Source organism: Giraffa tippelskirchi, chromosome 14, assembly GCF_054371585.1.
Source record: "Giraffa tippelskirchi isolate mGirTip1 chromosome 14, T2T-mGirTip1v1.2.pri, whole genome shotgun sequence".
Taxonomy (NCBI): domain Eukaryota; kingdom Metazoa; phylum Chordata; class Mammalia; order Artiodactyla; family Giraffidae; genus Giraffa; species Giraffa tippelskirchi.
The window spans coordinates 70,267,261-70,282,198 of NC_137288.1; the positions used below are offsets into that span (position 1 = coordinate 70,267,261).

The window sequence follows — 14,938 nt, forward strand, 5'->3', positions numbered from 1 at the left end:
TCCTTCTGCCCCTTATTTATAATTTTTAACTTAAATAATGGAAATGCTTTTAGGAAGCTGTTTCTATCACCTCCTTCCCAATCCTCTATAGGAAAATGGGCAGTAGGTTCTGTGAAGATGAAAGCTTTGACATAAACCAATAGCTTCTTTAATACATTGGGAACCTGATCCTCCACAACACATCACTCACCCTCTGCATGTTAAGGGGACTCTTATGTGTATCAGAGATAGTTATACTTCTCCAGAAAAGTTGCTTAGATTTTTTATTTGGTGGATATAGAATTCCTAGTACAAAACACAAATAGAAAAATATGTTCTGTAACATGAATCACAGAGGCAAATTCATGATCCTTCTTTAGAAATATTTAATACATTGGCAGCATTTTCTCTTACAATTTTATCTTTTATCACCTGCTGTTTCCTAACTTTATAATCACCTTGTTTGAAATAAGCATCTAAAAACCCACTTTGAATAGTGTATATATACTGATAACTCACCTTAAATTCTTTCAATAATAAAGCATTGAAATAATAAATATATCTATTCAATAGTATAGATCTTCAGTAGTAATGGGTTTACCATACGTTGAACATATATTAGCCTGCAAAGCTTTACTTATGTTATTTAGCTTATGTGTCCCAACAGTTGAGCTGGTTATATCTGGTAAATAAGTAAAGAAATTAACTTGCTGATGGATGAAGAGAACTTAATCTAAGGAGCACAGCTGACTCTCAAATTAAAAATCTATTTTTCCACGAATCCATATTATCTTTCTTAACATAATTCATAGCACCATGGGAATGCTAAAACTCATCTAGAGTAGTGATGAAGAAGCAGGTTTATCACCTTTTGCATATGGAAACTATGTTATAAAAAAACAGGTGTATGAACAGATATTATGTAAGCAAGGCCATTCCTGAGAGTAGGGAAACAAAATCCCAGTATACGGTGGAATGGAAATTATTTTCATATTTAAGAGCATTTTTATATGTTAAAATGCAAGTTCAGGTAAATATCCATGGCAGGCTTGAAAGGGAGGAGTTGACTTGCAAGTTTGTTACATGGTCTATAACTACTAAATATTTAAACATTTGCTGTGTGAGTCTCCATCAGTACTCTGGACAAGATGATGGGAATTAAGAATAAAGTCTAGAGATATAAGTCAAAAACTTATATTTTTTCCCTCATTTGCTGTAATTATAGAATGAATACTTCATTGATTACAGAAAAGAGGAGCCATTTTTAATGAATTCATATTTCTTTAAAGTAAAATTAGTCCCATTAAATATTGTGGTAGGTTATAAAACTAAGTAATAAAATCATATAGAAATATAAGATTCCACATTGATTATTGTGCAAAAGCAAATCTAATGCACAAGCTTTTTTTGGATGGATTTTCTACATGAGTTGGACTAGTTTTATATTCATAAAATGACTGTGTTTGGCCAGGAAAAAGCTCTCGGGAGCTTCGTTGTCCAGGAGCCCCATCTGCCTCTTCTGAAGTCACTATTGCATTCGCCCAAAGGCTGTGCTCCTGGTGCTCTCCCGTCAGTGACTGGCTGTGCGGGGCATTCCTGAGAGACAGGAAACTATTCCTAATAGCTGAGTTGATGTGAAGAGGTCTTCAAGGCCTTCCTAAATCTTAGATTTCACTGTAGTCCAGGACGCTTCCGCTCCACCTTTGCCCATCTTTTCCCTTCACTTAGAGTCATATTTGGGCTTGCACGGTGGCTCAGATGATAAAGAATTTGCCTGCAGTGTGAGAGACCAGGGTTCAATCCCTGGGTTGGGAAGATCCCCTGGAGAACGGAATGGCCACCCACTGCAGCATTCTTGCCTGGAGACTCCCATGGATGGAGGAGCCTGGCGGGCTCCAGTCCCGGGGGTCACAAAGAGTCAGACATGACTGAGCGACTAACACAAACACACAGAGTCATGTTGATTCACAGTTGCAGCCCCAAGGACAGTAGGCTGCCTGATCACAAAAGCGTAAGTATTGAGAAGATGCTGAAGTGCCACCTCATATTGTTGTAAAGGCCTATGTTGCATACCCCCAAAGTAACCGGTAATGGGTACCCTCAGCAAAGAATATCTGGGATGTACAGACAGAAGCAGAGATCAATTAGAAAGCAAATTCAGTAATACAGGAGAGGGTGATTGGGCCAGCATAGGTGCAACAAATAGGTTAAGATATGTTAGAATTTAATTACCTTTTGAAGGTAAATCCAATGGAATTTTCCAAAATATTCTACTGGGTGTGGGTGTGAAAAAAGAAGAAAGTCAATGATAAGATGCTGATGGTTTGGACCTTAGCAACTAAAGGATAGAGCGGAGATTGGGAACACTGGGAGGTACAAGTGTGTGGAGAAAGGTCAGGAGTTTGGTTCTGGGCATGTCATTTTGAGATGTTAGTTATATTAACAGGGAGTCAAACATATGAATCTGAGGTTCAGAGATGAGTTCTCAGGTCTCAGCCTTTACATATTGCTTAGAGCCATGAGACAAGTGGAAATCCCCAAGGGAAAGAGGGTGAATGGAGACAGAGATGGGTCAGTTTTTCTGTGCCTTCATTATCCACTTTATAGTATTCTTCTCAGAGTAAATTAAACCAAGAGTACAGAGCACTGAACTACATACCTGGGATATAGCTAAACGTCAACAATAGTTAGTCTTAAGATATCCTATGCCAGCTGGTATGCCAAGGGCTTTATTTGTCCTATTTCTCCTGTTCCTCACAGCACTGTATAGAATTTTTTTAAAAAATTTGCTCTGCATACTAGACAGATAAAAAATTAGATGTCAAGGGCTTCCCTGGTGGCTGAGTGGTAAAGGATCTGCCTACCAATGCAGGAGACACAGGTTCCACCCCTGGTCTGGAGATATCCCACATGCTGTGAAACAGCTAAGCCCGTGAGCTACAACTGCTGGGCCTGTGCTCTAGAGCTGGGAGTCACAGCTACTAGAGCCACACACCCCAGAGCCACACACCCTAGAGCCACACACCCTGGAGCCCACATACCCTAGAGCCCACACACCCCGGAGCCCACGCACCCTAGAGCCCACGCATCCTGGAGCCCACGCACCCTAGAGCCCACATACCCTAGAGCCCACGCACCCTAGAGCCCACACACCCCGGAGCCCACGCACCCTAGAGCCCACGTACCCTAGAGCCCACGCACCCTAGAGCCTGCACATCCTGGAGCCCGTGCATCCTGGAGCCCACGCATCCTGGAGCCCGTGCATCCTAGAGCCAGACACCCCAGAGCCACACACCCCAGAGCCCACGCACCCCGGAGCCCACGCATCCTGGAGCCCGTGCATCCAGGAGCCTGTGCATCCTAGAGCCACACAGCCTACAGCCATGCACCCCAGAGCCCACGCACCCCAGAGCCCACGCACCCTAGAGCCACGCACCCTAGAGCCCGTGCACCCTGGAGCCACACACCCTAGAGCCCACGCATCCTGGAGCCCATGCTCCACAACAAGAGAAGTCTGCGCACCACAACTAGAAAGTAGCCCCGTGTCACCACAGCTAAAGAAAAAGCCCTCCCAGCAAGGGAGAACAGCACAGCCAAAAACAGATAAATAAATAAAATTATTTTAAAAACACATGTCAAAATATTTTTCAAACATTTGTAGATCTAGGCAACAGAAACTTAACAAGGCTAAGCAACTTGCCTCAAGTTCCACAGACAGTAGGGAGTAAAAGCAGATTGAGAAGATAGAAAAAAGAATGCTGTGAGAATAGATGATACCTACTGTTAGTAAGATAATAATCACATTTATTTAAGTAAGTACATTTAAATAAATTTAACACATTTCAAGAGCTTCTTTAGCTTAATTTAAAGGTACTTACTTGAATAAAGCTTTTCATGCTTTTTTTAAACTACAGGGAACCTATGGCTTTGAGGTACAGATCGACAGATATATGGAACTTGCAAAATACTTCTATAAAGTTTTAAAGAAAAAAGATAACTTTAAGCTTGTATTTGATGCAGAGGTAAGGACTCTATTAGTGGGCTTTTTTTGTGATACTTTAATGGATCTATTCTTTCTTTGCTGAGTATTTTTTCTTGAATCTATTACCTGTCTAACACTGAGATGATTCAAAAGTTACATGCAATAATTATCATACACACTTTATTTGATCTAAGTGCAAAACATTTAGATCTTAAAAACTTTTCCATTAAGTCCTCTTTTATTATAGGCCTAGGGCCTAATAGATTAATTTAGTTGTTGCCTTTCTTTTGTGCATGCTTAATAGTGTCTGACTGTTAGTGATCCCAGGCACTATATCCCACCAGGCTCTCAATTAAAAAAAAAAAATTAAGATAAAACTATTTGGTTATAATTGCTTTTCTGATTTTGATGGCACTTAATCAAGAGAAATTTAATTTTTCCTAGCATTTTTCTTGTAAGTTAGACTATGCAGTTGGGTTTCTGCATAGTAGATGACATAAGAAAAAGTGGGCTTTAAGTTACATGATAATCTTTGGTTAATTATTATTAAGGTACTAAATTATAGAGATTAATGATAAAATTGAGAGTTTTGCTAGTATTATATCCATCAACCTCTTCAAGGGCCAGTCAGCCCTTTGGCAGCCTGATAGCATGGGTAATTAAAATACTTCTGCGATAATAAAGAAATTAGGTAGGGCTTTAAGAATACCCATAAAATTACTAAAGAAGTAGATAAAATTTCAAGAATACTTGTAAAGTGTTAATTTTTTATTTAGCCTGAGTTCACCAATGTCTGCTTCTGGTACTTCCCACCAAGACTTAAACATATGCCAAAAAGTTTTGAAAGAGATCAAGAATTGCAGAAGGTAAGTTTGTGTGTGTATGATGTGGGGGTTATAATTTTAATACTGCATTTTAAATAACATGTGAATGCCCTCTGCTTTTCCTAAGTCTCAGTACCACTTTGCCCTATAGTATCCATAATGACCCAAGAGTGTTATGTGATCTGATGTCACCTACACAGTATTGCTTTAGGAGCTGTGCAAGACATTAAACAGGTAGAATTTTCCTCTGTAGAATTTACAAAGAAACCATGTTTTGCTGCAAAACAGTGACCTTGTTGAAAAACTCAAGTTGTATTGTAATAACCAAAGAGTGAAATACCAGTGAATGCACCAGAAGGTATTCCTACTTTTCCATTCTCTTTTTCATTTTACCTCTCTCCCAGATATGTCTATTTAGATTGACATATAAATGTAAACAGAATGTCATACAATCTTCTTTAATGTATTCTAGTACACTTGCATTATTTTATGAGTTTGGTAATTGTGAATCATGGACTAGCAAGTGCTTTAATATGTGTTTAGAACAGGCTGCTCTTTTTCTGTAGTAAGCTGCTTCTTAAAAGTTATCCCTGACAGTTTTAAATTGCCTACAATTTACCTCAAGCTAATGATAGTCATGTAGTCATCTAGGAGGTAGAACAATATTTATTTGTAAACTTTTTTTTAATGATATTTGCATTTATACACAGATTGCTCCAAAGATTAAAGCACAGATGATAGTGGAAGGTACAGTCATGCTCAGCTACCAGCCCTGTGGGGACAAAGTAAATTTTTTTCGAATGGTCTTTTCTAATCCTGCCACAAGACAAACAGATGTTGACTATCTTATTGATGAAATTCAAAGACTTGGGAAAGATTTATGATACTGCAGTATGAACTTGAATACCAAATGTAAAAACCGACTTGAAAAATCTATTGCTGAAGAAAATAAGGGATATTATAAATGATATCCTCTTTTTAAAATGTTTGATTCTTTTTTATCCTGTGTTATATAAGATGATGACAGGGGAGTAGGTTCATTGGAGATAGATGTAGAGATTCAAGTTTGTTTATGTATTTGTTGTTTTCACTAATTCAGTAAAATTTATGGACAGTCACAACTGTCTTGGGCTTCAAAAACCACTGCAGATGGTGACTGCAGCCATGAAAATAAAAGATGCTTGCTTCTTGGATGAAATGCTATGACAAACCTAGATGGCGTATTAAAAAGCAGACATTACTTTGCCGACGAAGGTCCATCTAGTCAAAGCTGTGGTTTTTCCAGTAGTCATGTCTGGATGTAAGAGTTGGACTACAAAGAAAGCTGAGCGCCGAAGAATGGATGCTTTTAAATTGTGGTGTTGAAGACTCTTGAGAGTCCCTTGGACTGCAAGGAGATCCAACCAGTCCATCCTAAAGGAAGTCAGTCCTGAATATTCATTAGAAGGACTGACGCTGAAACTGAAGCTCCTATACTTTGGCCACCTGATGCAAAGAGCTGACTCATTAGAAAAAGACCCTGATGCTGGGAGAGATTGAAGGCGGAAGGAAAGGGGACGACAGAGGATGAGATGGTTTGATGGCATCACCAACTCAAAGGATGTGAGTTTAGGAGCAAGCTCCAGGAGATGGTGAAGGACGGGGAAGCCTGGTGTGCTGCAGTCCATGAGGTCACAAAGAGTCGGACATGACTGAGCAACTGAATAACCACCACAGCTGCAGGGCCATTTGTTGGTGCCTTAAAATACATCAGCAAATTAAAAAGACAAAAAATCCCCCCTCTTATAAAGAAAGAAATTCCATTGTGAAATTTGGTAAATTAATATGTATTTGCATGCTTGATTTCATTGCATAAAGACTTGCCAAGTTCAAATCATTTTCAGTATCATATGGTAATATTCTGTCTCTGTAAAAAATAAAGTAGTACATAAGATGTTTCTCTATTTCAATAAATCAAATGAAGAAATGTTCTGTGTTTCGGAGCAGAGAGTCAGAGAAGAGAGTGACAGGGCTGACAGACTGGCCTTTTGATTCTTGCGTTTTTATTTAGAAGGAATTGTGGCTTCTACCCAGCTTCTATGCGCTGATTCAATCCATTGTTTCTGCAATGCCAGTTTTAATGTCTCTGAAGATAAACAACAGTGATATTTAATGTCCATCTAAACATATCTGCTCTTTTCCTAATCCAAATCCCCAGCATGATGTGGATACAAATTCAATAAATATTTTTGCAGAAATATCAGAGCTGATTTTTCCAATCTCATGTGAGATTCCTTATCTCTAGGTCCCCGTTTTAGTTTTCTTTTCACAAATACAAGAATAGATGTACATTAAATCTTTCTGACCTTCACTCTCACATGGAATGTTTTTTCATGTAGGAAAAAAACCAAACTTTGGAAGACACTTCCTTGATAAAGTAGTGATAGTGGCTATGCTGATATGTTATTTAAACTCCATATAGGAATAATAGACAGCCCATTAAATCATACCTGTATACTCTCAAACTAATGAACCATTTATGAGCAGCACTGTTGTGACTTAAATTCTGCAGTTCATTGGATATTTAAACAGTCTTACCATCTAGCAACTTCTGCTCAGTATACTGAACTATCCTGTTAAGAATAACTTAAAAATTTCTTTAAACGAGTAGCTTTGGTACATCTGGATGCATATCTTGTGTGTGTATGTGTGTACTCAGTCACTCAGTTGCTTAGTCATGTCCGACTCTTTGTGACCCAGTGGGCTGTAGCCACCAGGTTTCTCTGTCCATGGAATTTTCCAGGTAAGAATACTAGAGTGAGTTGCCATTACCTACTCAAAGGGATCTTCCCAGTCCAGGGATAGAACCTAAATCTCTTGTGCCTCCTGCACTGACAGGTGGATTCTTTACCACTGGTACCACCTTGGAAGCCCAGATGCATACCTTACCATGTTTTTAATTATAAACAAGGAATATTACTCAGTCATTAAAAAGGAACACATTTGAGTCAGTGCTAATGAGGTGGAAGAACCTACAGCCTTATTATACAGAGTGAAGTCAGTCAGAAAGAGATAAACAAATATCATATATTAACACATATAGATGGAATATAGAAAGACAGTACTGATGAACCAATTTGCAGGGCAGCAATCGAGAGACAAACGTAAAGAACAGACTCATGGACACAGGGAGTGGAGGGGAAGAGAGGGTCAGATGGATGGAGAGAGTAGCAAGGAAACATATGCACTGCCATATGTAACATACATAGTCAGTGGGAATTCGCTGTGTGACTCAGGGAGCTCAGCCCGTGGCTCAGTATCACCGCAGAGAGTGGAATGGGGTGGGAGATGGGAGGGAGATTCAAGAGGGACGGAACATACATATACCTATGGCTGACTCATGTTGATACACGACAGAAACCAACACAATATTGTAAAGCAATTATCCTTCAATTAAAAATAAATTAAAAAAATTAAATTGGCTGTGGTCAATAAATTCTAGAAGTACTTTAAATTCTAGCAGTACTTTATGAAGCTAAGGTCCCCGAAAGCCAAAAAAAAAATAAAACACTTCAATTATACTCAGGTTTTATAATTTTATTTCCTAAGTGCAAAGAACATCACCTTTCTTATAAAATGACCAGACTTTATCAGAAAATATAATATTAATCTAGAAGGAAGAGACATAACTGTATCAGGAAAAGAAGTTTTATACAAATTATATCCTTGAATTATCCCTGACCCACATGAGTGTTCCTGTCTGTCTCCTATATTTAGCACATGCATGATCTCGGTGTCTTGCTGAAATACAGCAAGAATAAAGGTTATTCATGTGAATTATGGAGACATTTATGAGAGTTGGAAATTTTTGAGACAGCCAGGAACCCATGTGGATCAAAACAATGAATATTATGTTTGTTGAGGTTGGTTCTGTATTCCCAGGCAGACCAAATAATCTTGGCTGCAGAGATATCTCATACATTTAGAACTTGTACTTGGAACTGACCCACAATTTCAAATTTTCTCTCAGCAACTCTGCAATCTTGACAGTATTTTACCATTGTGGTCCCTTGGGAATATTTTATGGCAAATTTAGCTTTCCACAGGTAGTAAACACAGTATTTCTGTCTCAGTTCCTTTATCCATTTGTCAAATCATTTGAACAGAAATAGAAATAGAAGTGAAACCATACCTATCCAAATTATCTTTGATTTATTCAAGGACTTAAAGGGATTCCCAGGTGGCGCTAGTGGTAAAGAACCTGCCTGTCAATGCAGGAGACTTAAGAGAAGTGAGTTCGATCCCTGGGTTGGCAAGATCCCCTGGAGAAGGGCAAGGCAACCCACTCCAGAGGTATGACATAATTTATTTGTGCATGCTAAGTTGCTTCAGTGTGTCTGACTCTTTGCGACCCTATGGACTATAGTCCACCAGGCTCCTCTGTCCATGGGATTCTCGAGGCAACAATGCTGGAGTGGGTTGCCATCCCACTGCAGGGGATGGAGGGGATCTTCCCGACCCAGGGGTCAAAGCAGCGTCTCTTACGTCTCTTGCACTGGCAGGTGGGTTCTTCACCCCTAGCACCGCTGGGGAAGCCTGGCATAATTCACACTTTACGTTAATTCCCTTTGCCCAGATCACAGAGCTGAGGGAATAACTTACACAGTTAAAAGTACAACTTTGTTCAAACAATTTAACTTTAGCACGTCTTGTTTATTTCAGTGATTTATGGATAACTTTGAAAATCAGCATTACTCAGCCCCTCTCAAATGCTATGGATTGATCCTTGTATAATTACAGCAAATGCATTCAGTAACTGTGTTATAAATTAAAAATTTCCTTTGAACAGATAATTTATCATGATCATTCAACTGTGCTTGATTTTTGTTAATAGTGACTCTGCATTGAAAAGTTAAATGTCTCCTGAAAGTAAGTTGACAAAAATGTGAGAATGCCAACTATATAGAGTTGTTTTATTCCTTTATTCAATTTGGTTTCTATTTACTTTTCCCAGGGCTTCCCTGGTGGCTCATATGGTAAAAAATCTGCCTGCAATTCAGGAGACCTGGGTTCGATCCCTGGAGAAAGGAATGGCTACCTACTCTAGTGTTCTCGCCTGGAGAATTTCATGAACAGAGGAGCCTGTCAGGCTACAGTCCACGGGGTCGCAAAGAGTCGGACATGACTGAGCAGCTAACACACACGCGCGCACACACGCGCGCGCGCGCACACACTATCCACTAATACTCCAGTAGTTTTGTTACCATAATTTTATATTGAAGAATTAAATGCCTCCAGGAAGTAAGATGACAAAAATATGTGAATGCCAACTGTATAGAGTTGTTTTATAGCTTTATTAAGTTTAGTCTCATTTACTTTTTCCTTGACTTCTAAAGCAAAGAACACTTCTGTGGGTTTTTTCTTTTTAAATAAGAAGAACAACTTCGTATCATTTTGCTCTACATTTTATTCTTACCTTTCACCCTGTAACTCCAAGCCCGTTAAAGGTAGAGTTTCCCAACTGAGCACTGTGAGGCAAGGGTCAGTCTAGGACCTGGTGTAAGTCAGGGGCCACAAGGAGCTGGATTATTTGTTGATTGACTTACACATTCACAAGCCCTCACAATAATGCACACATCTAATGAAATCACGTGCAAGTAGTTTTGTGGGACCTGGCTAAATGTTACTATTTACTTGTGACGCTTAGAATTTATGAAAATCACAGAAATTTAAGTTGTGTTTCTTTTCTAGAACAGAAACACACTTTATTGCAGACTTTTGCGTCAATACTGTAAGTTCTATGCCCTGAGTATCCCAGGCTTCTGAGTGCATAATTATTATCAATCAAAAGCATTTTGACTGATATTATGCAACCCAATTACAAGACCTAGTATAAAGCTACAGTAATTAAGACAGTAGAGGAATGGATAAGGAAGCTGTGGTACATATACACAATGGAATATTACTCAGCCATTAAAAACATACATTTGAATCGGTTCTACTGAGATGGATGAAACTGGAGCCCATTATACAGAGTGAAGTAAGCCAGAAAGAAAAACAACAATACAGTATACTAATGCATATATATGGAATTTGAAAGATGGTAACGATAACCCTATATGCGAGACAGAATAAGGGACACAGATGCATAGAACAATTTTATGGACTCTGAGGGAGAAGGTGAGGGTGGGACGTTCTGGGAGAATAGCATTGAAACATGTATATTATCATATGTGAAACAGAACACCATTCCTTGTTTGATGCATGAGACAAGGGCTCAGGGCCGGGGCAATGGGATGACCCAGAGGGATGGGATGGGGAGGGAGGTGGGTGGGGGGTCCAGGAAGGGGAACACATGTAAACCCATGGCTGATTCATGTCAATATATGGCAAAAACTATTACAATATTGTAAAGTAGTTAGCCCCCAACTAAAATAAAAAAAATAAATAAAAAAAAAATAAATGCAAAAAAAAAAAAAAAAGTGTGGTATTGGTTAAAAGCCAGACATGTGGATTATTGGAATAGAATATAAAAGTAAACCCACATAAATACAGTAAATCACTTTTGACAAAGATTCAAGCATAAGTTGATTGGGAGATGATCGCCTTTTAAGTAAGTGGTTCAGTGGACATTAACTTGGGCAAAGTCTGGGAGATGGTGAGGGACAAGGAAGCCTGGAGTGCTTAGTCCAGGAGGTCTCAAAGAGTCAGACATGACTTGGCAACTACACAACAACAACAAAAAGTAAGTGGTGCCACACACAAATACACAAAATCTCGACCCCATAGCTCACAACTTTATATGTGTGTATATAGCTATATATACATATACGTAAAATATAGAAGAAAAATGTGTTGGGTCAGTCAAAAAGTTTTTAGTGCAATTCATAAAAGAAAAATTGGAGCTTTATCAAAATTAAAAACCTTAAGTCTGTGAAAACACAGTTATAAAGAGAAGACAAGCCATAGACTTGGAGAAAAATCATGTTTCCGACAAAGCACTTGTTTCCAGATTATATAAGAACTCCCAGAATCCGACAGTAAGAAAAAGAAGGAACCTGATATTAAAGAACGGGCAAAAGATCTGAACAGATACTTCATCAAAGATGGCAAAGAAGCACATGAAAACATGCTCAACATAATTATTCATTAGTAAAAGCCCTGTCAAAACCACAATGAAATATCACTTCAGACTTCCAGAATGAAAAAAAATTGGCAATACCAATTGCTTATCAGAATGCAGATCAACTCTAACGCTCCTGCATTGCTGGTGGGAATGCAAAATAGTGCAGTTCCGTAAGAAAACAGTTTGACCTTTTCTTAGGCATAGACTTCCTATAAAACTCAGTACATTCCACTCTTAGTTATTTGTCTAAGAGGAATAAAAACTTGTTTGTATAAATCTTACAAGCAAATGTTTATTGATAGCAACTCTATTTCTTATCACCAAAAAGCAAGAAACAACCCAAACGTCCTTCAACCAGTAAATGGATAAATCAACTGTGGTATATATCACACTGTATACTCTCGGTAAGAAAAACAAACTATTGGTTCCTGTAACAACATAGATGACTCCCCAGCGCATTTTGTTAAGTGAAAGAGTTATGCATGAATTGTAGGAAAAGGCAAAATTATTGTAGGCAGAGATCAGATGCATAATTCTCAAGAGTTGCAAGTCAGGGGGAGGTGGTCTCTGAAAGAGATGATCAAACTATTTTGTGTAGAGACAGTAGTGGTGGATGCAATACTCTATGCCTTTGTCAAAACCCAAAGAACTGTATATTGTAAAAAGTAAATTTTACTCTTTGTAATTTTTAAAATAAAAAATAACAATCTGGAAAATTAAAGCAAAGTAATGACTACTTTGTTCTCGGTTGCACTTCTGAAGTAATACAATGATTTGATTCAATGATTAGAGAGTCAATCTGAGACAAACAGTAGTCACAAAATACCGAGCGCTGGTAAATATTTCAAAAATATCACCCTGCCTCTATACTGCTAAAATCGGGGGATTTGCCATGCTTATTATAGTCATTTTACCAGATATATTAATGATTTACCAGATGTATTTATTATAGCTTATAACATGGATGGATTTTATTTTCACTCCATTCTATAGGCAGAAACTCCTGGATGCAAAATAAAATGTTGGAATCCAAAAGTTCATGATGGATTCACCCATTCATCCAAAAAGTAATATCTATTTTAGATACCATTGCCATTGGGTTTGGGGTAAAGATGTCTATAATTGCTTCTATTACTAAAAAAAAAAAACCCCAATTTGCAAATCTATTAATAGATATTTTTTAAAAGTAGAATCACTAATGATAAGATACATGGAGACAAATAATTGAGTTGACTATTTTGTAAATAAAGGAGGGAAAGATTTTGCAAATATAATTAAAAGAGAGTATATTTTACAACTAGAACCACATGGAAAACTTTCACTTTGGCAGAAAGTCTGCACATCTACTTTGACAGATGATATGAAGTCTTAAAATAAGAGTGAGTCACAAAAATTAGGGAAAGACCAGTATTTAATAGGACCCCATTTAATGGGCTTCTGACTGCTTCTTCTCAAGCAAAGGGAAATAGAGAAACTCATATCCGACTTTCTCTCCTTCATTTCAGGTTTGACTGATCACTCAGTGGGTCTTCTACATTTGTCGCCATGACAACAGAGATGTGGAAATAGAGAAACTATTAACTATGGCTCTTTAGAAACTCAATTACATGTTTGATAGGACGATGTGGTTAATCAAAAGTGACAGCACAACACGTCGCTCCAAACTCAGTCTGAATCCCTTTTGTGCGGGCTGCCTTCTGAGCCACTCCATCAGTTGTTATGATGCCAAACCCTGGCAAACTGTTTCCTCTTGATCCAGTGATCCTCATAAACTACTGCTTCTGTGGACTACGTGTGTGTGTGTGTGTTAATTGTTTAGTCATGTCTGACTCTTTGCAACCCCATAGACTGCAGCCCACCAGGCCCCTCTGTCCATGGGACTCTCCGGGCAAGAACACTGGAGTGGGTTGCCATTTCCTTCTCCAAAAGGAACTATAGAAAGAAAAAAAGTGAAGTCGTTCAGTCGTGTCTGACTCTTTGCGATCCCATGGACTGTAGCCTACCAGGCTCCTCCATCCATGGAATTTTCCAGGCAAGAGTACTGGAGTGGGTTGCCATTTCCTTCTTCTTCTCTGAACTACATGCATTTCCACAATATTCTCCACTGATGACCCTACTACTGTGCTCAGGATACAATTATTACCAGCTTGATGGTTTTCTAGATGCTTGTGCATCTGCAGCAGAAGAGAAAGTTCTTGCTCAACTGGCCTGGGGAGATAATCAACCAAGCTATGAATCTTAACTCTGTCTTTACATATATATCCTTATTTATAAGATTTTTTTTTCTAAAATATTGTTTCAATAATAGATACTTCTTATAGTCAATTAGACAATTATCTCTACAAAGATGAGGACGAACTATAGGACTACCATTTTGTAACCAGGACCAATTATGCGAGTGTCAAGAATATAATTGGAAGAAAAGCTGTAAACCTAGAAAGCATATTAAAAAGCAGAGACATCTATTTGCCAACAAAGGTACAGAGTCAAAGCTATGGCTCTTCCAGTAGTCATATACGGATGTGAGAGTTGGACCAGTAAGGCTGAGTGCTGAAGAACTGATGCTTTCAAATTGTGATGCTGGAGAAAGCTCTGGAGAGTCTCTTGGACCGCAAGGAGATCAAAGTAGTCAATCTTAAAGGAAATCAACCATGAATATTAGAAGCTCAAGACTTTGGCCACCTGATGCAAAGACCCAACTCACTGGAAAATACCCAATGCTGGGGAAAGTTGAAGGCAAGAGAAGGGGGTGACAGAGGATGAGATGGTTGGATGATTGCATGACTCAATGGACATGAGTCTGAGCAAACTCCGGGAGATAATGAAGGACAAGGAAGCCTGGCATGCTGCAGTCCATGGGGTGGCAAAGAGTCAGACATGACTTAGTGACTGAACAACAATAAGAATAGAATTAGCATATGTTTACTGACATGGATAATACTGAATACATGACATGGCATCAGTATGCTTGGCAAACTAGCTCTCTCACTGGACAGTAACCTCTTCTGGGCCAAGGATGACACTATTCTTCGCAAACGATAGGTATGC

The 14,938-nt window shown here is 38.7% G+C and overlaps 1 protein-coding gene across 21 annotated transcripts in view; it reads left to right on the top strand.

Moving 5' to 3' along the window:
* LOC145534777 (glutamate decarboxylase 1-like) overlaps nt 1-13,678 on the top strand; it is a 216,936-nt gene extending 203,258 nt beyond the window's left edge. For 6 of the 21 annotated variants that reach the window (XM_081563034.1, XM_081563036.1, XM_081563038.1 and 3 more), the window contains 3 exons: nt 3,894-4,001; nt 4,738-4,827; nt 5,496-5,769. In XM_081563034.1, the coding sequence (XP_081419160.1) occupies nt 3,894-4,001; nt 4,738-4,827; nt 5,496-5,669 (372 nt within the window). In that variant the 3' untranslated portion in view covers nt 5,670-5,769. Of the gene's footprint in view, nt 1-1,707; nt 3,733-3,893; nt 4,002-4,737; nt 4,828-5,495; nt 5,770-12,883; nt 12,958-13,395 lie in introns of those variants that run through there. The other 15 variants (XM_081563049.1, XM_081563042.1, XM_081563043.1 and 12 more) reach the window with 4 other exon arrangements.
* The last annotated feature ends 1,260 nt before the right edge of the window (nt 13,679-14,938 follow it).